The 26,703-nt window shown below is 32.5% G+C and overlaps 3 protein-coding genes across 3 annotated transcripts; all 3 read right to left on the reverse strand.

Moving 5' to 3' along the window:
- Positions 1-1,892: 1,892 nt before the first annotated feature.
- On the reverse strand, positions 1,893-7,173 carry LOC107419861 (glutamate receptor 2.8). The gene is made up of 5 exons (XM_016028693.4): positions 6,471-7,173; positions 3,835-5,198; positions 3,395-3,707; positions 2,833-3,257; positions 1,893-2,712 (listed from the first exon to the last, which is right to left on the reverse strand). The coding sequence occupies exons 1-5, from the start codon at positions 6,787-6,789 to the stop codon at positions 2,089-2,091; spliced, it is 3,045 nt and encodes a 1,014-aa protein (XP_015884179.3). The 5' UTR covers positions 6,790-7,173; the 3' UTR covers positions 1,893-2,088.
- Positions 7,174-11,003: 3,830 nt separating this feature from the next.
- Positions 11,004-14,487, reverse strand: LOC107419905 (transcription initiation factor TFIID subunit 10). Its single transcript, XM_048475828.2, has 6 exons — positions 14,307-14,487; positions 14,093-14,157; positions 12,785-12,847; positions 12,080-12,137; positions 11,950-12,000; positions 11,004-11,299 (listed from the first exon to the last, which is right to left on the reverse strand). Exons 1-6 carry the CDS (start codon positions 14,397-14,399, stop codon positions 11,219-11,221), a joined length of 411 nt encoding a protein of 136 aa, XP_048331785.1. The 5' UTR covers positions 14,400-14,487; the 3' UTR covers positions 11,004-11,218.
- Positions 14,488-15,327: 840 nt separating this feature from the next.
- On the reverse strand, positions 15,328-20,345 carry LOC107419903 (uncharacterized protein At1g32220, chloroplastic). Its single transcript, XM_016028734.4, has 10 exons — positions 20,097-20,345; positions 19,114-19,228; positions 18,915-19,003; positions 18,308-18,363; positions 18,170-18,225; positions 17,481-17,574; positions 16,973-17,052; positions 16,580-16,622; positions 16,219-16,310; positions 15,328-15,771 (listed from the first exon to the last, which is right to left on the reverse strand). The coding sequence occupies exons 1-10, from the start codon at positions 20,150-20,152 to the stop codon at positions 15,592-15,594; spliced, it is 861 nt and encodes a 286-aa protein (XP_015884220.1). The 5' UTR covers positions 20,153-20,345; the 3' UTR covers positions 15,328-15,591.
- Between the last annotated feature and the right edge of the window lie 6,358 nt (positions 20,346-26,703).

The raw sequence follows: 26,703 nt of genomic DNA on the forward strand, positions 1-26,703 counted from the left end.
TTCCTCGAAGACTAATGGATCAAATATAAACAGAAAAAGACATTTCCATATCAAATAACAAAACTAAAATAATATTATTAAAATATTAGCAAAAAACACGATGCTATTAATTTGCAACAATTAAAATAATATAAAGCGGAAATTAAAGTAATAACAACCAGATGAGGGCTAATTTTGTTTTCTTCAGTATTTTTCTTAAATGAATACCCTTCCACCTTAAATATTTATATATATATATATATTGTTAATTATTTAATTTATTAAAAAAAAAAGTTTATATGTTTGAAAAATCAGATCAAACCTTGAGTAGAACTCATCTCCATTATTTGATTTTTATGATCAACAGGATGTTTGAATTTCTGAATTTCTAACATTAGGCGTAGGACCTAAACTTAGCGTCAAAAATCCAGCTGGTCGGAGATGGAACATATAAAGTCTAATTAATAATAAAGAAATTCATAATTTCTTAAGGGACTCATTTCCCGTCACATACCCGTCAATAGTCAAGCAATCTACCACCTATGAAACGCCACCGTGGACTGGACTTTCCGGTAGGAATTTAATTTGTTGTTTGCTATCCACATTTAAAGTCTTTTCAAGAAAACATTGCAATGCTTTCCGGTAGGTATTATTTTCTCTGTCTCTCACTTGACCGTAGACAATTTTCATAGTCAAATTTGGCTTTAGTCATGCTTGGGTGCAAAATTTGCTTTGCTTAGCTTTAATTATATGGTCGCGAAAATCAACAACTACCTTGGATGAACACCCTATAAAAGATAAATTATACTTCCATTTTGTATTACCATTTTTATCAGACAATAATAATTATCGTCACACCGGCTGCTATATCTAGCTATCTAAATGATGATTGCTCCTTTATCTTTCTCCTCTTATTATTACTATTTTTCTTTTCTCTTCATCAAGTAAATTTATAAATAATTAATAAAATTCAATTGGAAGCACAAAGGGATTATTCATTATTAACATTCTATGCCATCAGCTTCTTTGCCTGGATTAATAAATTCTTATAACTTAACCAACAAGGTTGTCTGGATTCAGATCTCTGTCTCTTTCCACGACAGATTCTCCATTTCTATTCCACCAGTAAAATGATTGAAAGTATGACACCTATGTTATTTAGAAAATTATAAAGGAAAGACAAGCTAACTGCGTTACTTTCTTTTCCATTTTCCAACCTCTGCCATTTTCCAAGACGCTGGAGTCCTTTCGTCGTTTTGATTTGATTTCTTTACAACCACTGCCATCTGTTAAAAATTTGACTGAAAAAAATGTTAGGTTTTTTGGTGTTTGAAAATCAAATGCTGAGCAAAAACTCAGGAGCCAATAAAAATGTCCCAAGTCTCTAGTAAGCATCTAAATCACTGTCATTAATTGTTAAAAGTAAATGCAATTTCCCACCTCATGAACTCATTAATTGTTCAAAGTAAAGGTAATTTCCAACCTCACGAACTATGTAATCAATTTCTTTATTATATGACTTGTTACAACTTAATTTAATGAATGACCTTTCTTTTCTTTTTTTCTTTTTTCTTTTTCCTTAAATTTTATCTGAACAAATATTTTAGGTCCGTAGATATGCCCAACTTCCTGCATGATAATGGGACATTGACCAACAAAGTGGGGACCGATAATTTTATTATTATTATTATTTATTTACTTGTTTTTTTTTTTTCCCCCCCTGCTTCAAATGATACATTGTTAATAGTCAAAACAGAGATGAACAAATTAGCCCAAAAATGAGAAAACAGAGATGACAGGCAAAGCTGTGGGGTACAATCATTTAACTCCACAAAAATATTCATATGTCAATCGTGTGTATTTCATATTATATGATAGGGGGACAAGGCAAATAAATTTGTCTAACAGATTAGTTTTCTTTTTTCTTTTTTTTTTTTTTTTTTTTTTCCTTTTCTTTTCTTAACAGGGGTTGAATACTCACTGGAAAGTTTTATATGTACAGTGTTTGTTATTTTCCTCTGTAAAGATTTTACTACACAAATTCAACTTTCAGCTACCTATGATCGTAATTAATTAGCCTATACATATTTAGTTTCTGCCACTGTTCTTTCAAGGGTTATTCTGTTGATTTGGTATTGAAAGCTGAATAGTTGGTACAACTGGTTCCACTAATTCTGGAGAAGCTCGAGGAGTCGCAGAAGGTGTTCCTGCTCGGTCATGTTTGGAGAATGGTGATCTTGAACCAGACTCAGAGCAGTTTGAATAAATGGATGGGCTTGGAGGGAAGTAATTGCCAGTTGGCGAGCCCATAACTGGGACAGTATCATGAACATTACTAGTAGTATCATCGCTTCCTTCACTCTTTTTGAAAGTATGAGAGCTCAGATCCTTTTGATCGAAGGCTCTGAACATGGCCCAAATTCTTGTCCATATGGACGTCTCTGAATCAGAGTGAAAAACCATGTGTTTGTGCTCGTAAAAGAACAAGATTGCAAATATGATGAGAGCTGATAAGGAAGCAACACCAGCGATTAGAAAAAGGCCCCAAAAGCTATCAAGACTGAGACTGCTGGAAGTAACACTGGGGTTGGAATCTGCTGGACAATTATTGCTATCCTTATTATTGTCACTATTGAACCATTTGCTTTCAATCCTCTTCATTTCGTCTCCTTCGGTCACGTTAAGAATGGCCCTTGATATATCACTTACAAGAGGGGAACCTCTGGGGAATGCCTGCATGTAAAATCAATGAAGAAAAATTAGTTATTATGAGAGTGAGAAAATTAAGAGAGAAAAAAGAAAAGAAATCATAAAATCTATAGAGAGGTTTGGTGGGATGAGATAAGAGCTTACAAAACCAAAGCCATCAGTTCTGAAAATTGGGCCAATCATGGTATATTTGGAGCAGTATTTTGCAAGGAAAAGCTTCATATTGGGGGTTTCATCAATAGCCGCGGCAATCCCACCATTTTCAGCCCCAATGGACAAAAGTTGGTCCAATTCTTCGGCAGTATTAAAAGCTTTTAGTTTGGACTCATTGAAACCATTGGACTCATTGAAACCATTGGATTTCAGGAGTCCATACACAAAAGAAACGTTGAGGTAGCCAACTGGAACGTCATTCTTTCGGAGGGTGTTTACATCAGTAACAGTTGGCTGGAGTTTCTGGACTGTCAAAAGTGAAGTTAGACTGGCCGTATAACTTTGTGTCAGTATTAGCACCACAAACACCCATATTATCACCACAAACCTCGCCAAGTTGCTCACCACTCTCTCCCCTGCATGTATTTTAATTATTAATTAATTTCCATCATGAATTAACCAAACAAGAAACATTCTAGCTTCGCAGATTAGTGGCCACATGTCAATGGATCCCAAAGCTTAGATGAGGAAAAGATGCAGAATTTATACTTACTCTGTGCGAAAACCAAGGTTGAGAAGGAGAACCAGAAGCTGGTGCCGACTTGATGCGAGGGAGGTCCACGAAAGTCTTCATTAATTCTGTGTTCAAGAACCCAGACAACAAAACCGATGAAGATGAAGAAACAAGTACTGGTAACCCAAAGGTCCCACGTCAACGGCTTCAAGAAAACCCAAGCCTTTTTGCCCCCCTGGTCTTTCATTGGCACCACCATTACCACTCCCGATTCTGTGTACGGCAATGTGAAGTCAACGTACTGGGATCTGTTTCCTCTGATCGTTGTGTCTCCTACCACAGCATCATAATTCTGTTCAAAATCAAATTACAAATATGATCATAAAATAATTAATTAAGATTACTAATATGACCCAAAAAAAAAAAAATGACAATAATAATTGATTGGTCAAAAGTTTAATTGAATTATACATACGTACCCCGAGATATACTTGATAGACCAAATCATTGAAATCTCCAGAACTGTTGCCGTCAGGTTTGACAAAGGGAATTAGTTCGTAAGGAAGAGCATATGGTAATTTTTCAACTGCAGCTTTGAAAACGTCAATACAGTAGCCTTCCACGTTGGTTGTGTTAGTGGTAACATCACGCGTCACCTTAACAAACTCAGTAAAGCCGTCCTTCTTTGGAACACCAATTCTCAACTTTTTCCCATTTGTAGGAATATCCCATCCCTTGGGAATAGCGCCTGGATCACCTGGCCATATGATTGATCCTAGATTGGATTTATTATGATTTGAAGGACTTGATTCTCCGCTGTTGTTATTCTGATCCAATAACAATGTTCTTGTAAGTCCGTTTCCGGGTGTCCAAAATCCAATTGTTCTTCCCGATTCACCAATTACGTTGACAATCTGAAAAGTGGATGACTTTAGTTGGCGATTCACAAGGACAAAATCTCCTGCCATGCCTTTGAATCTTGTAGTTTCCAATGCATCCCTTAGTTGAGGACCATTTTGGGAGACCCCAAAAGTGTCAAGGTCCGTGGAGCTGACAGAAGAACCATTAATTGTATTATTGAAGCCAAAGGTTTGTGTTGTCCCAACTTTCTCAACTGCCATGGCTAAGGCAAAGACAGCATCATAAGCCCAAAGCCCCATAACATTCAATTGCGGATCTAGAATGCGGGGATTGTCTTGTTGGAATTGCCTCTTCCAGCGAACTCTAAAATTTGTTAGCCCATCTGTGTTTGGCACATAGGTATTAAAACCCAATACACCTTGCATTGAATCCATAACCGAGGAATTCAACGAGCCTAGTAAATCAGTAAAGCCACGCGTTATGATCCAAACGTAGCCTTCGTCCATCATTCCAATCTTTTTTGCCTGGGCAAAAACTCGAGGGCCGAGATCGTACCACATGTGCACAATGAAAACTCTAGTTTGCATGGTCATCAACCGGAGAAGCTCCGTCTCGATTTGATGGTCGGTGGCTAACGGAGCAATGACACTCCGGTAAGGGACACGAGTACCGATTTCTTGAAAAGCATCAGTCAAGTATGGAATGAGTCCCTGGCCGTAGTCGTTGTCAACGTAGATTGGCACAACTTCTCTCCAGCCAAAAGCTTGGACAAGGTCACTAATGGCTTTCACTTGAGTTGAGTCGTTTTGTGCGATTTGGAAAAAGTAAGGACTTCGAAGAGAAGTCAGGTAAGGGCTTGTAGCAGAAAATGTGATAATTGGAACATTAGCTTTTTCTCCTAACTCGATGATGAAGCTGGCTTGCATTGATGATTGTGGCCCTATTATTGCTTGAACTTCTTCGATTTTTATAAGGTCTAGAGCTGTTTTTTTTCATGCAAAAAGCCAAACAAAATAATTGCAATACGTGCTTAAAATACAACCAAATTGGGAAAAAAAAATATATATATATATATATATATTGAAGATCGATACGAGTTTATTAAAGGAAATCACCATAATAAAAATAAAAATAAATAAAAAAACCACTGATAGATGAGAATTTTATGCTAATTTTTGTTTTATAAGATTTTAAATAATTGCAATACGTGCTTAACATGCAACCAAATTGAAAAAAAAAAATATATATATATATATATATAAATAAAATTGAAGATCGATATGAGTTTATTAAAGGTTTTTTTTTTTTTTTAACACAAATAGATGAGAATTTTATACTAACTTGTTTTATAAGATTTTAAATTGGAATTAAACAATCTTGTGGAACGTAATTACTATTGTAGCCATAGAAACGAACAAAAAGTTAAAAGATGCACAAAAACTCTTCACAAAATGTCACAAAATTTTTGTACATAAAAACTCTATAATTTTAATTATGAACAAGTATCAATGTGTATAATTTCGTTACTACAGTAAGTTTCTAAAATTGTGGTTGACTGAACCAGCTTTGAAAAATTTTAATTAGGTAACAAAATTGATTATATATGATTTAATATATAAAAGAATAGAAAACCATGTTATGGCACTCTTTTTCCATAAATCCAGGAGATACCAAGTTCGTGGTTATATATAATCATATGAATATAATAAATGCATTGTTAGCGTGCTGAGTACTATGTGGTTCATTTTCTAAAGCGCCGAAGACCAAAATTTGTTTGTGGAAATTTCATCAAAACAACTGGACAACTTTTTCAACACTCTCCTCTGTTCCGCTGTCCAAAAAAGAAGACGGAGTTCTTATTTTCCGAAGCCCTATACAGATATAACCAAAACAGAGGCAGGAAAGAAGTTATATATCATTAATAAGATAATGCTTCCCATGTCCTCTTAATTTCTCTTTGGACAGGAATCTAATTAATCAATTCTAGAATAATTTATTTAAAAAAAAAAAAAAAAAAAACTGACTTTAGGAGAGACTATTAAAATATTTTCTCAGAAACACCCACCAATCTACAAAACAATAAGAAAAATAAAAATAAAAATTGTTTGTGGGTGTATTTATGAAATTTTTTTTTTTTTGATTAATATGTCCGATTCATTATGGCATGAGAGAAACACTACAAAGAGAAAATTCAAAGATGTAATAGATGACATAACACCCAAAGAAGAAGGAAAAGTAAGAAAGAAATTAGTACCTGCGGCGGCTGCAGAGACTTCGTCTTCTTTGGAATTCCGAGTTTTGAAAACCAGTCTAGTTTTGAAGGAAGCATGAGAGGCATAAAAGTCCGAGAGGGCCATCTCTGTGCAGCTCAACCATATCTTCCCCATCACAGTGTCAAGTTTAAGAAGCACACCCACTTTCACTTGGACCGTCGTGTTTTGTGCCATGCCCATGTCCATAAACATCAACATCCATGAACAAACAAACCAGAAAATGAAGGCAAAACCAAGCTTCTTCGGATTCTTCCTTATCATCATCGTCGTCTTTGAATCTTTTGAAAAGCTTAATTTCATCAACCTTTTTTTTTTTTTTTTTTTTTATAAGGTTTACGGAAACTAGTTTGTTTGGTTTATTTATGCTACTGAGGACGGTTGGTTCTAACTATACTTTCATTACGTTGAAAGAAAATGAAAAGGAGTACTATAACTTAATGTTCAATTTTTTTTATTTTTTTTTTATATATAACAAAAAGAAAATAAGAGAAGTTTTTCAAATTAAAATAAGAAAATAAGATAAAGTAGAAAGCAAAAAAGATCTAAATATGATCTGGTTTCTAAAGCTCTTCTTTGTAATAGTTAACTTGAGGGACATATATATATATATATATATATTTATTGGAAACAAGTTAAATAAAATAAAGAATTGGAACTGAAAAATCTCTGGTCACACGTGGTGGTTCAAAAAGATTCGTTTGTGTTTGTTCTCTATTCTATTCTATATATATAATTTGCCTCCTCTCACGGTCAATCCAACTGCGTTCTTATTTTCATATCAGTTTACTTTGACCAACTCAAACTAATAGGAATGTGATAGTGTTGTTATTATTATTTTTATTATTATTATTTTGCATTAAATAATCCTCATAGTTAACGCTTTAGTGAATAATATACTTAAAATATATATTTACACATTGTATATAATTAGGTTGCATACGACAAAAATATTCTTTCTTCAGAAATTTACACCAACCTTCCTCCGTGGAAGGATATATAGACTTTAAGTATAATTTAAATAATATATAAAATATATACATATATGATGAGAAAGCTGCTGAAGTGTCCTATAGATTAGTTTTACTAAGTCCTTTTTTCATGTGTAACTATGTCTTTGTAACTTATGAAAATATCTATATATATATATATACACGTAATCATTAACAATTGAAATTAGAATCCTTTAATTAATTAATTAAATTATTAATTAATTTTTAAAAAAAATGAAAAAGAAGAATCCCTTAATAAACTAATATAAAAGATTAATTCTTTTATTGGAAGAGAAAGTGTGTAAAGGGCGGCTTGTAAATTATATCTCCTACTCTCCCTGTTTGGAATTTTTTTCTTTAATTGTCTATTTTTGACAGCACGTATTAAATCTATTGATTTGTCGGAGTGTACATGTGGCTTATTCCGAAGAATGGTAATTAAAGAATTAAGGCTTAAGACGAATAGACAAAACAATTATGTAAACACCACTAGCTAATATATAATTAAAAATAACTATCTTCTAGAACAAAAATAATTATATGTAACAAGGTTTAAAATAACTAAAAGTCAGTTTTGTGATAATGATTTTTATTTTTTCTATTGAATTTATATCTGGAAGGCGTTGGTTATTGACGACATGCATTACCATTTTATTATCACTCACAGATATAGAAAACACCATAAATGACTAATTAATATTAAAAGTTTCTGTCATCATTAACCATATGTGTTGTGTTTTTTCCCCCTCACTTGGAGGATAACCTCTAATCTCTTTCTAAACATATTTAAAAACTTGTACGGCATTGCAGTAACAATTAAATTAAAAATATACAGTCAACCATCAAAGGAAAGGGGAGGGAAACCTGCATAGGTATCTACTTGTCAGTTAAAACCTAAACAGTACTTCTTCTTTTTTTTTTTTTTTTATTTCCCATTGCAATATTGAATATTACTCTTGAAAACAACATTTTATGTTAATAAATAAATGCTCGGTTCAACTTCATTTGACAATGATTGATGACAATCGTCCATAGTAATATTCGATTCATTTTTTTATTTTATTTTTTAAAAATTGTTTTAGAAAAAGTCCTTCACAAATAATCAAATAAGCAGATAAATATATTGGTTCCATGATGCCCTGTATATGATGCAGTCATCGTGTCTAAAAAAAATGTTGGAAAAGTGGTAATAAAAAAAGACTACAAGTCAGATATGCAGATAGATATTTTTGGTTGGTTGGCGCTCCTTTTAATCTAATTAAAAACTATATTTTCTGACTTTTCCACTACCGGTTTCCTATTCCTATATCCTGGAAATTCATTAAACACACTATGATCCACAGAAACCAAAGATTGGACTTCAAAGTTAAAAAGAAAACTAATTGAACACGCAATTAATTTCAAATTACATCTTGACTTCAGAACATTAAAGGGGAAACTACCTAGTTATGTTGTTATCTAAATGATGTGTAGAAGAACATTTAAAACTTTTTTTTTTTTTTCTAATAGCATATAAAAAGTGGCATTTAATTATAGGGAGAAAATTTATGTTATTATTTTATTAAAAGAACTATGATCGATTCTACTCTGAAATCATCAAATGCCTACTAGACTTGAAAAATTACTTGGCATGACTTCCTGACTGTAAAGTTTATGTGTATATTATTAACACGTTTTGCGGTCAAGAGGAATCCAACCATGTTCAGAAATCCACTTGCTTATGTATGCGAGTAAGTGTGTGTGTGTATATATATATAAATATATTCAGTATATTTCTAACGGTGACATGAAAGCAAAATATATTCAAGATAGTTAATTATTTATTCCAGATCTTTCTAAAAACTAGGACGTAAACTTGAAGGACTTGGTCTGCAAGAAAGATGAACAAGTCTCAAATCTGTCTCGCATTTAGAATTTGGCTTGAAGTCTCATGATAGAGATTAAAATCGCAATTTTATATATATATATATATTTAATGAAAGTATATCTTCATAAAAATATAATTAGTAGATATATTTTGTGTTAATAAATATTTAAATTATTGAAATTGTGTAAGTTATAAGAATGTACCCTCACGGAAGACGACTTCTAATTGATTATTTTAATATTACTTTGGAAAACATCAACGAATCAGCTCTGAATTAAAGCAGTATATTCCTGACCACTGTTTTAACAGCTAGCCGTGAGGCTCGCCTTGAACTACACGTCTACACCCCGACGCGAGGCGGTTCAAAAGTGTCTCAAATAGTCAATACATTTTTAAGCATCACATCTGAAAGGCGTACGCCTTGGATATATATGCCTTGAGAATAAAAAAGCGCAGAAAGGCGCGCCTAACCGTATATAAATGTATGAGATAGATAGTATATAATGTATATATATAAGCATATATGGTTAATTATTCATTATCTAAAATATATAATCTGATACAAGATAAATACTTGTTTTTTTTCTATTAAATAAAGCAAACACTTAATAGATAATTATTCATTATGTAGTTTCTATAATTTGATAAAAGATAAATAGTTGCTACTACATAAGAAGATGATTAAAAGTTATGAATACCACTTTATCATTATAATTTTAAATCTTTATTAATTTGACTAAATGTTTAAAACGAAATTATAAATTTATATATATCTTTTAAGATATATTAATTTATTTATATTATATGTTCGAAAAGAAATCAAGTCCAAATAAAAAAATGGAAATCAAATCTTGAATAAACGTTACTTCAATTATTTGATTTTTATGATCAAGGAAGCTTAGGATGTTTGTGTTTCTGAATTTCTATAAAAGTCCAAAAATCCAGCTGTTTGAATAAGGAATATGTAAAGTCTAATGTGGAATTTATTACTTTTTACTTTCTATATAGTATTCGATTCTGGGACTCATTCCCCGTCACATACTCGTTAACAGCATTCTACGAAAAGACATCGTGGACCGTTAACTGGCAGGAAAAATGTTCTTTGCTCTCCACGTTTAACGGCCTTTAAGAAAACATTGCATTGCGTGGGTTTAATTTTCTATGCCTGTTACTTGACCGTAGACAATTTCATAGTCAATAGACTTTTTCCATGGTTGGGTGCTGAATTTGCTTTGCTTGGTAAAAATGATTCGGTATCTGAAATCAATATAATTATTATTGTTCAATGTAGCTACCCTGGATGAACACCCAACCATGGATTTAAGTTACCATTTTCATTTAGACAATAATAATCATTATCGCAGCCAGTGCCATCTAGCTAATTAAACAATGACGCATTGGTGTCCAAACTGACTTGGTCATAGAAAAACCTAGACTGTAACAGAGATTATATCAGAATTTACTTGATAAAAATTCGATTAGAATACACATTATTTTCCCCTTCTTCCCCAATAATCACTTCACCAGTTCGGCCTAAACATATACGATGTAGAACCATCTACGTCTCCGAAAGGACAGCCATAGAATTAGGTAGAACAGCGAGCAAAAGGTCTCGCTAACAAAAATTCAAATTCGGCAGAGTCGAATGGTCAAGGTGCTACAATGCAAACCCAGAAAGACGGCTGGATATTACCACGAAATGTACAAAGATATTGAATATTTTCACAATATAAAGATATTTCAATTAAAAATAACTACTTTACATTACCAGTAAACTCTCTAGTACAAAATGCAGAAGAACTAAGTGATTACGCTTCACTTTTATCTAGTTAGCCTTACAAAACGAAAATGGATTTATAGGTCCGGCTGCACTTCATTCCTCTCTTGAAGCAGGATCCATCCCAGTTGAAGGGCTGTCGGCAAAATATTCTTGGTGCTTCACATTCACACCATGCTGTTCATTGAATAATAATAAACAACGAAGTCTAATTAGTGTTAAAAAAAAAAAAAAAAACAAAAAAACAAAATGTTAGGTGACTTAAAAACTAAATAACCAGTGAGATGTAACCAGAGGGATGCATTCGTGGATAGATCAGAATGTTCAAACCAATATTAACCCAGTCTAATGCTATCAAGAAATCTCAGTGACATTTAAGATTCTATTGAGCTCAAATCACAATTCTCATGCACAGACAGCCACTTTTGCATGCATCATTACATCATGATGAAAGTTGACTGTATAAGCACAAGTGGCTGAAAATAACTTCAACTGACAAGTTACTATGTTATTTTTTTATTTTTTAAATTTAAATGCTCAAGCAGTAAAAGGTATCAACTAGTATCTTCAGTGTTGTGACTTGGAAGGAATGTTCAATGTTGGCACATTGCTTTATACCAGTACATCATCCAAGAAAATACTAACCCTCGCCAATATCTTGCTTTTAGAGTATAAACAAGGAAAAATCTATCATTGCATCTCTTCATTAGTTGGATCAAGCATTTTAATTACTCTTTTTGTCTGTAATGAAGTCTCTGGACTAGAAAGCTGGATCCATAAAAGTAAATTCATCAAGCCAATACTATACTAAAAGTTTCAGTGCTTACCTCACGCAAAGCCTTTGACAAGTCCTCCATTGTCAAAATTAGCCGCTTATCCTGTGTCCACAAAACAGTTACAGAGTAGCCAAAAATACTAAGGATATAAGGATATAACTTCCTAGAGTAAATTGAGTACCTTTTGCTGCTTATCCCTTTTGTCCTTGACAATTGATGCCTGTCTTGCCTTGCATTGCCTACGGGAGGAGAAAGAAGTAAACCATCTTGCAACAACCAAACTTAAACAGAAACAAAAAGTAACTGTGACCTACCATGGAGTCTAATTTTGATACCATAATCCATAGGATAAATCATCTTTTGATGCATGTAAGAAATCAATAAACATTAATTTCTATGTAATAAGGTTTGACACAAATTTATTAACCTCTTCCTCTCCCCTACATTCTTTTTCTCTCCACAAACAATAAATAAGGAAATCCAGATTCATTTCGAATCCAGGTTTTTACGTATGACAGAATGCAGTGCACAATTCTACCAATCACGAGAAGTTAGCACAACTTAGTCAGAAAAATAGTTGGGATCACGTCTCAATAATCTCCCAACCTAATGCTTAGCCTTTCCATTACAAATTAGATATTACAAACATTTTTACATTGGATAATCATTTATTTACATATCACAACTACAACTTATCACCAACTACAACATTCCAGCCATCCCCCCAACCCAGGGGTGCCCCATCAAAAATCCCCTTAGTCTTCCCCAGAGTATATGGCTATGTCATAGAAAAGAGAGGGGGAAAAATTGGATACATGCGGTTGCGTGTGTTTGTGAGCATGAACAAGCTTATGACATAAGTCAAGAGGAGAAGTAAATGGCTTACTGAAGAGCATCACCAGCAACCTCTGCAACAAACTTCTGTGTGGCAACAGCCACCAGCCTAATCCTGAAAAACATAAAAAGAGAAGTCAATCCATAGATAATATATCACAATAAAAATTTATAAATAATTGATACAATTCAATTGGAAGCACAAAAGGGTTATTGACATTCTACGCTACTGCCTCATACGAATGTTCTTTCAAGAGTTCTTCCACAATGAACTTCAAATAATAGCTTAGAATGACATGAAAGGTATAAATGAATTATATCTCCCAAAAGAATAAATGAGAAGGAAAAATACACTGGGAGAAAGCGCTTATCCTATCACATAGTGAATGAGTTCTCTTGTTCACCCAAAAGACAAGGAAGCCTAATCTTACTCTTTTTCTCTGCCACACAACTAACTTGGTACGTCATTGCAGTAGCACAAACATAATGTTAAAGCTGAAGGGTGATCTACAATAGTTGCAACAAGAAAAAAAATAATCCAGGAAACAGATAAAGTATTCTTCAGAAAAAGGTATTTTTGCAATATAAAGTTCTGACTTCCTTTTTTCTTTTTTATTCTTTTTTTTTTTTTTCTTTTCACTTACAGCAGTAGCCCTTTATTTAATTGTAGAAGCATTGCTTTTGACCATGGAAATCAGTGAATCACGACAACTGCACTTTTTAACGTAGATGTGACTGGTTTTGTGCAACGAATACAGCTTACATAACTCTCAACAAATAAAAGGGAACAATCAATCATAATTCTGCTGTAAACTGCAAGCTGTCAGAATAAGACTTAACAATCCATACAGATGGTAATCTAGAAACTGCAGCATAACGTTGTATAATCTTTCCTCTGAGGCATACAAAACTTCATCAGCTATGAAACAGTAAAGAAAATAGCGGTTCCTGGCAAGCAACCTTAATAGATAAGGATATTCTCTTTAACCAATAATCTAGCTCATCCCCAGCAATCCTTCCTCAGTATAGAAAAGAACCATGCATAATTTCACCAAACATATACTCAATGAAATAAAAACAAGTAAATGATAAATTGAATTAATAAACATACATTCTACACTTCAAAACTACAGGAAACTTATTTAATAAAGTAATTTGTTCCACTTAAAGCAGCACTCAGACTAGAAAGGTTCTCCTTGTTTGCACTTATCGTATTTAACTGCTTAGCGAGTTAGCGTAGTTTAGCACATAATTAATTCATCAAATTACACCAAAAGTTTAAAAGAAACATAACGAAATCAAAGAAAACAAGCGCATGTATATATTCAAAAAAAAACAAAAAAAGAAAAAGAGTACCTACAATCGAACGTCGGGACACTGAAACCCGCTCTTGGCCAAGTAATGCTCCACGAGCTCGTCAGGTATCTGAAATACAAAAATAACACCAACAACTTATATGCAATTGAATTAAATGGCATCCGAAAAGATCAATTTTTGATCCTATTTTTTCTAAGAAAGCAAAAAGTCTAATTGAATGGTGCTGGGAAAAGAAGAGAAAGGAAAATAGGGTTTACAGTAGGGGTGTAGTCCATTAGAGAAGCGAGAAACTCGGATAGCGCTGGGTCATCGTCGTGCCTGGCTTCGGTGGATTGCTGGTTATGGTTCATTCTCTCTCCCTGTTTCTCTTTACCTTCGATTCTCTCAACTCTCACTCAAATTATAGAATCTTCCTCTGCTCTATGGTTTGCGCCGGTCTTTTATATATATACACACTATTATTGCAGATTTAAAAAATTAAGGAAATAAGAAATAATTTTTTCTTTTCTTTTTTGGATTCAGTTTTACAATAAATTTTAATATATCTTTCTTACAACGAGTTGTTTTAGACTACAAAAAATAAATAAAAATAAATAAAAATCTCTTAATCAAAATAATATATTTTAGTACGATATTTCGTTTTTAAAAATTAAACATAAAAATCAATTCTCAACAACCCAGAGTTCGAATCCCGTCCGAAAATAAATAGCTCCAATTTTAATAAAAATCAATTAAAAAAAAATTTTAAAAAAATACTTGTTTGGTAAGTTTTGTCATGGTTAGTTTTGATTTATTTTGAATTAAACATAAGTAAGGAACCCAAAAAAGAGGGTAAGTACAGAGTAAAAAAAATAATCATGAAAAGCCAGAAACCGTTCCATTTTGCATTTTAACCCCTAATCAGTCAAATCAAATTGGATGAATTTGAAATACATCCCCAAAAACACACTCACATCCATGCACACACAAAAAAAACTAAAAATAAAATATAAAAAAAGGCCAAAATTTGTTTTGTTTTTGGTTTTTTTGTTTTTTTTTTTTTTTTTCACTTAGGCTTTTCAGCTATTCATGGCAAAAATAAGATTAATAAATAAATAAATAAATAAATAAAAAGACCAACAGCAGTGGCTAAAGCAGTACAGTCGTCCGAAAAATAAATAAATAAAAGAAGAAAAAGAGAATAGACTGGAACTAGGATCAGTTACAACATGAGCCAACCCTGTTAGCAGCCTGGAAGGTGGCATATATTATGTAGATACATATACATGAGAGATGGGGTAGTAAAAGATGATAGTAGATTCATATGATGTCACCTAAATTTAACAAGTTGATCATTTATCAGAAAGAATGATCAAACCAGCATATCATATAAAAATTTGGCAAACATTATTACACTAAAGTGCCCTAACAAAGTTTAAATTTTTATGATACCAGTTACCAATATCAGACAAGAAGGACCTCCATTTCAATAATGGTTAAAAAAAAAATTTCTGACAGCTCAAAGCTGACCAAAACAAAAAGAAAAGAGAAGACTTAAGGTATCTACTTAGACTTTTGCTGGCTATATCGTTGAATCCCATAGATATCTATGACGCCGGGAGGAAACACAGGATCAGTTGCAGCTCTAACAGCAACCTTCGCCACCGCAGTAACATTGACTGGAGGAGTAAACAGCGGCCCAACGAATGGCAGTTGGTTCAAAGGTCTTGTGTGTTGAAGAACCTGCAATTTTGTGAAAATGAATTGGATTATAGTGTTTACCAGATAATTGGAAAGGGGGAGTGGGACATTGTTTCACTAAAAAGCTGCTTAAAGAATCTTTCTACTTTCACCATCTAAGCTAATACTACAGAAAACCTGAAAACTGAAAATTTTTTTAGGAGTACATAAGCAATACAACTTAGAAAACTACATAGAAATACACTAACAGAGAAGAACGCTGCATGCTCAAAACTCACATGCATGTATGCTATTAATCATTTCTTTACTAATAAGAATGCATGCAGTTTACTATTACTTTGAACCAGAGGATTGCCAGTTCATGCACTTTGTTTGGCTAATTCTATTGAAAATCTGGTCATATGGATCATCACTCTTCAGCAAGCATAGCATAGATGGCCAATATGCATACCAAAAAGACATATCATAGGAAGGAAGACAAAATAATACCATCTCTAGTGGAGAACCAATCACACCAAGAGGTAATTTCACGCTTCCAACATTACGTGTCCCATAAATGAATCCAGGCCTCAGAATTACTCCTGAAAAGTCAAATAATGTCCAAAGAATAAATAACTACAATGCAGGCTCCATTGCTCAGCTATAATAATATTTCCAAAATCAGGATAAAGAACATGTGCAAGATAATGGACCCCCAAGTCCCAAAGAAAATAAAGTTTATTAATCGTTATTATGATGAAATATTCTTTTACTTTTGTTTAGAGGAAGGCCCATTTCACACAGTTATACAATCAACCAACTCAGAGTTTACTGCTAGTTATGAATATTACGTTAAAATCGGAAAGCTCACCTCCATAAGGGTATTTAATTAGCAACTCTGCTTCAGCAGCTCTCTACATTAAAAAAGATAGGAAACATAAATTTTTTAGATAATATTGAAAGGTACAAAAACAATTAGCATCACAAGCACAACTATAGAGCTTAATTTTCTAGATCATGTAATTGTATAACCATAATTGAGAGAAGAATTGAAAACAATATAAAAAGCACCAATACTTTCTGACTCTTCACTATCACTAAACAAATTTTACTTAGTACTGCTATCATGTTTTGTGAAGACTAACCCATTAAAAAAATAAAAACATAGAGAAAATGCTCTCAAATCCCAAGTCTTATGCTGATAAGCATTTTTAGGGCAAAAGTAACCAGTAAGCTTAAAAGTAACCAGTGACCAAGATAGTACCTTTCCATCATAATATCCTTGTAGAATATAATTTGCCACCCCAAAATCAGCAGCAGAGATATAGACAAACCTTTTTACACCTGCAGGATCAAGGACAAACAAAAACGTGCACCAGACAAATAAGTGATCAAATTGTAGATTGTACAGCATTTAGATTGGACTAATATCCATGGTGATATGTTGATTAATTATGTTTTTATCTTTTAGAGCTATCAATTATTGCAGCAATTGGCAACACCCCAAAATCAGCAGCAGAGATATAGACAAATATTTTTACACCTGCAGGATCAAGGACCAATCAAACAAAAACGTGTCCCAGACAAAGAAGTGATCAAATTGTAGATTGTACAGAATTTAGATTGGGCTAATATCCATGGTGATATGTTGATTAATTATGTTTTCATCTTTTAGAGCTATCAATTATTGCAGCAATTGGCAATTCATCAATTAATTGAAAGATGGCAGAACCAAATATTATAAGAAGTAAGAACATTAGATGGATTCCTACCTTTGTCTGAAGCCGCCCTAATAGCGTTGATGTTTGCCGTACCATTGATCTTATACATGTAAGAATTGGAGCCAAAACCACCAACACAGGATATCTACGAAAAGAAACCTTAATTAGCAGAGCAAATCAACATCTCTCCCAGAAAAGCAACTCTATGAACTTCTGAAATCAAATTACTTCAGTATCAGAATAGAGAATGAGGGAGCTAAGCAGTTTAATATTTCTCTTTCATATAAGAAAGGCTAGGCAGGCAGGTTAGTGTAAAGGCAGTTTCACTTTCAAAAAGAAAAACGTGGTACTTTATTATTTAATATCTTATCAGCAGAAAACTAAAGCCTCGAGTGCTACTTTTAAAAAAAAAATATATATATATATATATATATGCATTGCATCTGAATAGAAATCATAACACAAACAATAACAATGCCATCGAACAAAAAGATCTCTTATCCATGCAACGACCAACAAAACCAAAATTGTGACATGGAAATTGAATCAAGCCAAACCATCATGTGCACTCTTCTCCAAGTTTTATCACTCATAACAGAAGCATATTTTGAAAAACAAAGTACAAAAGATAATCAATCACAAAACCATAATGTGCTACACGTATAAGCTTGCAACCATGTGCAAATCTCTAATCCTTGACCATTCAACTACAATGATAATGGGTTCAAGGGAATACATACAACAGCAGTGACACCAGTCAGAGCATCCTCCCATGAACCAGGTGATAGGAGATTTCCTGCCAATAAAAGAAGGATTAGCACATACTAAGCAAGAAAAATTTAGGTTGTGGAATAAGTATACTAAGCAAGAAAACAAACCTTGATGCCAAGTCACATTATTAGCCCAAGGATCATGTTTAGATGACCTACCAGATCTGAAAAAGAAAAAGGAATGCAACATGAAGTTAATTATATATGTTAAGTAATATCATGGTCAGACAAAGGGGCAGAGGAGCTGTCCAAATACAATAGAGATGCCAGAAGGACCCAGCACTATGACACAGCAGAGTAATCCAAAAATCCACTTAAATTGAGATTATAACCATAGGATCCTCTTTTCTCTGATTTAATTCACAACTGAGGTTTGTTATGACTTACGAGAAAGTAATTAGAGGATCTATCTCTAGAATAGCTTCATATTGTTAGAAATTGACAATTTGTACCAAGAAAACATATCCTGTTATTATTATTATTATTACTATTATTATTATTATTTTTTTTTTTTTGGTGAATACATATCCTGTTATTTTGTATTTTGATATCATCCACCATACTCTTAAGATACCATAGGACACTGAATGGTGTAAGTCTATTTTGAGACTAAATTATCTTGTCTAGAATCAATACAATTTAAGATTTTAAATAACAAAACTTCAACAAAGATATATATGTATATATATATATATATATATAAGCAGAATTATACCTGCTTATACTTGCAACAGATAAACCACGATCTAAAGCTTCTCTACAAATATGTGAGCCAACAAATCCATTTCCACCCAACACAAGTAACTGAATCAGTATGACAATTGAAATCGTAAGATCACCTAGGAATGCATACAACAAACATACTATATGATGAATTTCCAATATAGGTATCAATAACCCTCAGAACCAAATACCTTCTCTGTTGGAGGAGGTGGAACATGAACTGTTTCTGCTTCCTCAACTTTAAAAGGTTCATCAACCTTAGAGTCTGTTGACAGATATCTCCCATTGTTGGATGCAGACATTGTACTTGATAGATAAAGACAAGAAAATTTAAATAAACATTAGGAAAAAAGGGAAAAAAAAAAAAAGAAAAAAAAAGACAACAACAAGAACAGCTACTCCTATTACTGCTATCTGGTCTCTGGAATAAATGTTTGACTCTGCCAGAAGTCAAAACATCGTTAAAAGTTTGTACAAAGATAAATATATTTGTTCATGTCATAATCAACAATACTATGCACCACAAAAGGGGTCCATAATTTTTCTCGTCTAGTTCAGAAATCAAAATGTCAGAACCGTAGGCTCTACTAGGTTCTAGAAATCAATTTACCATCTAACAACAAATTTATAGATTCTATTTCTCCTGTTTGTCTTACATTCTCAACGCAAACATATTAACAGTCAAAATGAGGCAATGAAAAACAAACAAATCCCCCGATTGATCGCTTAAGATCAACATGAAAAATGCAAATCATGCATAAGACAAGGTAATTCTACAAAATAACGATTTTAATACTTCAAAATTAGGTCTCACAAGAACATTTTACAAATTCCACAAATTTCTTCACCTATCTGTTCCATTCCACCCATAGATTCATCAATGTAGAACAACCCATCAAAGAAATAAAAATAAAAATTAAGCATAAAACACTGACGAAAAATTGTCGCCAAATAACTTGGAAACTAATTAGAAAATAGCGGTCCTAGGGTCATAGCGTCCCAAAATTTTCATTCTTCCGCCAACATTACATAGTAGCGAAACATAACATCACGAAAGGAACAAAATAAAAACTGGAAACAGGATCAAATTACAAGCAGTAACAAGAATAAATAAATATGCAAATAAAAAATGAATTCAGAAAGATTGAAAAAGAAAAAGGATAGAAGAGAATACTAGAGTCTGGGAATTGATGATCTAGAATGGATCAAGCGCGAAACAAGTGTCCTCATTTGTAATTTTGCGATTCCACACTCTGTTTGTTCTATAGCTGGGTTTAAATTTTTGCGTTTAAATTGGCTGTGTGAGTCGATAGAAGAATGGCTTGGGGCACAACAAGTGAGTCGGAAAGTCTAGCTCTGTCTCGCTTTGTCTCGCAGTCTCACAGAGAGAGAGAGAGAGAGAGAGAGAGAGGACACATGGCGCGTCCTACTGCTGACAGGTTTGGAGTACATGTGGCTCAATGGGAGCCTAGCGAAACTGTGGAAAAGAATTGCTAGCATGTGAGTTACTCACACCATAAGAATGGTGTTTCGTGTTTTATTGACTCATGTGGCTCAAAATATATGATTCACAATCTTCCATTTTGATTCCGGACTTGGAGACCCCACCTGCTGGGTCCCATAACATCCTAAAAACACGTCTCCCATTATTATTTCCTTGTTCGTATGGTAAGGAATTTAAGCTGGGCTAACTTCAATCAGAAGTCCAATTATTTCCTTGGGCTGCAACATAAAAGACCGGCCCGCCTGAATTAAATATGGGTCTAAATCTCCATCCCAAATGAGTCCATTGGTTTTGGACATTTAGTTTGAACCGTCCCAGTATAACTCACTCTTGGAATTGCATATAAAATTTCTCCAATCTATAGTATGGTACTCTTTTACGGTATATTCATGTTTAGTCATGTTTGTCCATTCCGAGGTGACAAAAAGCACAAATTGGCAAATAGCTAGAGTTGTCGATGAAGCTCTAAGAAATCAGAAATTAAAATCAAACCTCTGAAAATTGATGAATATATGTATATATATATCAAGAAGAAGCTAATATGCATCAGGTGCCTCACAGATTGTTTTCAAACTGCTGACATTTTAGAAAAGCTGTAACCTTGCTTGTTATTAAGGGATTTCATGCTTTTGTGGTTGATTTATTTTTTAAATATTCTTTTGTTATCTTGATTTTCATATTGGAATAAACCGAAAGGTGCTTGGATTCAGATTTGTTGCTTATTAGGTTCCCAATTCTGCATCTTTTAAGGATGGAAAGGTACTTCTTCATATGAAGCCGTCGGATTGAAGTTCGGTGAAAACGCAAATGGTGAAGTATACCAAACAAATAATACGTTTATAGGAACCAAATCCCAGATGAATATGCTCATACCTCTTGAAAGGGACAAAACAACTTACAATGTCCATATACAAAATCTAGTGGAGATGCAAAGCTAGTCCACTAATTATTACGTCATTTAATGCAAGTATTTTTAAAACCAAAAATAAATAAATAAGAGAAGTTCCTTAATTATCGGATCAGCTATATGGAACAAATTGAATGTGAAATGAACCAAGTTGGGTAATCCAAATTTCTTTCAGAATCAGAAATCTGAATCCAAAAAGTGGATGGTTGATACTGATCATAAAGATTGCATTTTGTATATAACTTGCGCATATATATATATATATATATATGATTAGACATTGGAATGGCTTCTAAAAGAATATATATGAGGTACCAGTGCTTCGATATTGAATGCTGACTCTTGTAAAATGGAGACGATATGTAAAACAACTGGTCATCAGCAATCTCGAAGGCCAGCTTAAAAGTGGGCTACAAGCTGAAAATCCAAAAAGAGGAAAAAAAAAAAAAAAAAAAAAGAATTACAATTACGTTGGATTGATCCATTTGGCATGGAAGCTTGCGAGAAAAGATATTACACAAAAAAAACAAAGAATCTTATTAAATGATCTCATTAGTGCCCAAAATTAATATATATTTTAGTCATGTTGAAACAATGCGATTTCTTATAATGGCCTTCCACATTGACAAAATCAATATTTTCTCCAATACAACTATAGAAGTTTAGAATTCAAATTCACTGTCTTCATTAATATAAAAATAATAATAATCCTTCAAAATACACAAAAGGATATGAGAGGAAAGGATGGGATTGGAGGTAGTACGGTAGGTTTTGGTGTATATAATAATTAACTATTTATAAGAAAAGAACGTACTAAGAGAAAAGATATAATATTCATGTGTCTGGGAAGTAGATGTCGAACGGTGGTGCTGACATTTTGAGTGCTTGCTTTCTTATCTGCAGAAGAAGCATAATAATTAAAATGGTTCTCTACGTGCGTCATATATCCACTTCAAGTGGAGAGAACAAGTGCCCCTTTTTCTTTTTTTTTTTCACATATGTTCTATTTTGAGGCTAAAGATTCTAACACTAAATAAAATCTTTATTTTGTTATGTTTTTTGGTGTGGATTAGATTAGATTAGACGCGAACCTTTCATTAAAATGAAACAAAATTTGGTCCCAAACCCCTCCCATTTTTCTAGTGCCCTGTCCACTATTAGTCCTAGCGGTCTATTATTATATGATGAGATTTTTATTTCATATCATTATAATAAATCCTTGAAATGATAGATTGATACGATATTATTCTTTTCTTTTTATTCCAACAGGAGGAATTTGTAGCAATTCATAAAATAAAAAAAAAGTTATATGTAGTAAACAATAAAAATTTTCTTTATATGTAGTAAACAATAAAAAATTTCTTACTTAATGAATAACCACGTTGGTGCCAAAAGGACAAGCCTCCAAAACAGAAATAGGGATTTTTTTTTTTTTTTTTTGTTGGGTAAGATAAGACATATATAGGTTAACAACATCAAAAGAGTTTTGACAATTTTGTTGTATTTTATTTGTTTTTATCTTAACAATTTTTTTCTTAAATTATAAATTCAACGTTAGCATAGAAAACAAATAGGAATGCTGGACAGCATGAGATAAAAGACTGTAAATATAATTATTCACAAAAAAAAAAAAAATGTTGTCACATGAATTAATTACCCTTGGCTATCATATCACCCACTTTGTGTTCCTTCCGGTGATTATTAATGATAAATACCTACCGCTCAATAAGCAAATATATAATAAACAATTTTCAGGGAAAAATATATATATATAATTTTTTTATTTCGAAAAGAAGGTTAAGTACAAAAGTGGATGCATATCTAACAATAGAAACTTGAGTTTGTGTGGAAACAATTGGGAAAGGAAGGATTAGACTGAGGAGATGTAATAATTAGTAATAATTATCTAACTGATGATCAGTTTGTGAAAGTAAAAGTTTGCATTTTAAGGATTAAAGTTTAGGACAGAATTTCAACTCAGAAGCGACTTTAAATTAACGGAAAGAATCTCTGTTGACGTGGTAAAGCAAAAACTGAAGCATCAAAGTGGACTTTTATAAAAATAAAAAAAATAAAAATATTATATTTAGAGAGAGAGAGAGAGAGCATCGCTTTGATATATCGTTTTAGCACCAATGACTTTATGCGTGAAACTAATTTTAATCAATCCCAAGTAGAATATCGAATACATACCATAAAGCAAATAGAAAGAATATTGTTAATTATACTTAAGCAAATAAATAAATAAATGAATGAATACAAATAAAGCTAAGGTAATTGGTAAAGCAACAAGAAATTGTGAAACATGTTGGAAGTGCCGTGCTTAACTTGATAAACTTGAAGATTGAGCAAATATGTTCCTGGCCAGGCCGGTGACAAATATATGATGAAAAAAACAATAAAAGTTATTGCAATCAATGAATAAAGTTCTAGTAATTACTAGAACTCTGAAACAAATTAAGGTAGTTATATATGTATGTATATAGATTAATAAAGGTTAGTTTTCATTGATATGAATTATGAACATTCCGGATCACTCTCTAGTCTCTAAGCAACCAAATGATAATTAATGAATGATTTGCGTAATGAAAAAGTAAGAGAAAAATCTCCATAATTCAGTACTCTCTTCTGTCTTTTCAGTTGCAGTTGCATGTTAGCCATATGAATTTAATTGCCACGACACATATAAACTATATAGATTAGAATTATATTTTCTATAAAATTTTCTTTTGAATTAGAATTATATTTTCTAAAGGCAAGCAAAGGAACTTATTAAGATAAAAGGGATTAAAGAAAACAAAAGCACAGTTGACGTAAACTAAAATATATCCTAAATCTCAATTAATTACCCTCTATTTGAAACAGAATTAATAAAGTTATTAGCTAGCTAAGTAAAGCAGCTACAGAAGTTTTAAAATTATAACGCAGTTTGGCAGGGGAGGTATAAATTAATTTGTGAAAGATGAGGGGGAAAAAAAGTGTGGGACAGAGCAAATAAAATATTGGGGAAATGAATAATATGATTGAGGGGTTTTGAGGGATCCATACACACAACAGTCACAGTGGATCGCTGTTTTTCATTTACAATGCACCCCTCTGTTTTGTTATTATGCAGTTGGATTGTTGATTGAGATTAGATTGCATAAAGTGATATATACATATATATATATATATATATATATATATATATGTGTGTGTGTGTGTGTGTGTGTGTGTACGTGTGTGGATAATGATGGTGGAATTCCACCAAAAATCCTCATGTCCCACCCGTTTAATTCCTATGTTCCCGGGACCCATTTGGGTCTCCATCATTTGACTCCAATGTCTCAACTTTTCTTTACCATTCATCTAATGGTTTTAACCAAAACAGTAAGCTCTTAGAGTTAAAACTTTGAAAACATCTTAAAACCTAACCAATCATTTCTGGGGAAATAAACATTATAATTAAAGTTATCCCAAATATAATCTAAACATGTAGTTTCAACTAAAACAATAAGCTATGAGCTTCAAACTTTGAAAAGGAGCTTAAAACCAAAGCCAATTAAATATAGTTTATTGAAAAATAAACATTATGATCAAAGTTATCCCAGGCATAAACTAACGATGTTTTGTTGATTTGGATATATTAGAAATTTTTTAGCTTTTTTTTTTTTTCAATAATTTAGTTATTAGTGTTATGGTAAAGTTGATCTAGCTTAACTCGTTAAGGTATAAACTAAGACTAAGTGTAATATTTTCCTCATTGAAGGTTCATATGACTGGAATATAATTTTTAAAAAATTTTAAACTTTAATATAATAAGTATCATTGATCCTAAAAATTTTAACCAAATTTATTATATATAATATATATATATATATATATATATATATATATCATAATATGTGTTACCATTAATGATACACATTAATTTAATTTAATTTTTTTTAATGAATTTACATGTTAATGTTTTATTTACCAAAAATAAATCAATTTACATGGTAATGTTTGGTCTATAGCGGCGGGTGGTGGCTTTCTCCTAAAGAAAATTCGTCGAAGATTAGATAGCAACACAAGGGACACCTGACGTGTACAGTATTGAATTTTTCAAAGTACGTGAGGACCAAGCAGCCTAATAATTAATATATATGTGAAACATTGATTCTTAAAAACGGGAAAACATCAAATTCAAAAGCTTTATCGCAATACTCCAGCGAAGCTAGCTTCCCTGCTTTCCCTACCAAGATTGTGATACTCCACCTTCATTTCAACTGCCCAGATACAGTTTTTTGCAGCTTTTTCAAATTCAAATTGATTTACAGCTTTTGGAAATTTACTCTACCTATATTTATATATATATATAACCTTTTGTCTTGCACATCCCATTCTCCAATCCTTATCTCCATCTATTATGGATTTTTGTCGTACGTCTCTACAATTTTTCCCTTAACATTAACGGGACCTAATTAATTAGACCATGTCTCTATACCAACTAATAAGCCTAGCTGTATGTGATAATTGTCAAAATATCCCTATCCCAATTCATATACGGAACCATCCAAAATACACAAGTAAATTAATTATTTTTATTTTTGACAATTAGTAAATTATTTACATGAAGATGAAACAATTCAAAGATTAAGACAATGGGAACTCATTAGAATAAGATTAAATCTAATTAAGCAAAGCAACTGATGAATGAAGGGAAAGCTTCAATTGGTTTTGTTCCCACTTTACCCACAAATGGCTCAATCATTGTGGGTTTCCTTCAGTATATATCTTCTTAAACATAAAAACTGTCAGTGCGTTTTTACTGTGGCTTTAGATATTGACACCCAAGCAACACGACCAAATGACTCTTCGTATTTGGTTAAGTTTTTGCCCTCTTTTTTTTTTTTTTTTTTAAAGTAATTTTAAGCAATTATATTATGCCCCCACGAAACATTCCCTTCTAGATGATAGACAAACTTTAGTGATGTTTAGAATATACGAGGGCTTCGATCTATATCTCAAAAAGCAAAGATTATAAATTACTGTTCCATATAATTATTATTACTGTTATTATTATTATTATTTTGGGAAAAGAGATTACTTAAATAAACATCCGCCCATTTTCAAGAAGACGGTGGTCGTAAAAGGACAATTTTACTTTCTTGACCAATGTATGGATAATGAGCTATATACCATTCCATCAAATTCAGATGCACATACGGACCATCTAACCATGATTCTTCCTGATTGGCATAATATAAATTTGTGCTGGATTTATGAAATTCGAGTCCCTAATCAAGAAATCCACACAGAGATACCAAATATGGGAATATGTAGCTGTACAATCCAATCTTATACGTTATGATAGTCTATAGCCCAGATCTCAAAACCAAGACGCAA

This window comes from Ziziphus jujuba, chromosome 5, assembly GCF_031755915.1.
Source record: "Ziziphus jujuba cultivar Dongzao chromosome 5, ASM3175591v1".
NCBI lineage: Eukaryota > Viridiplantae > Streptophyta > Magnoliopsida > Rosales > Rhamnaceae > Ziziphus > Ziziphus jujuba.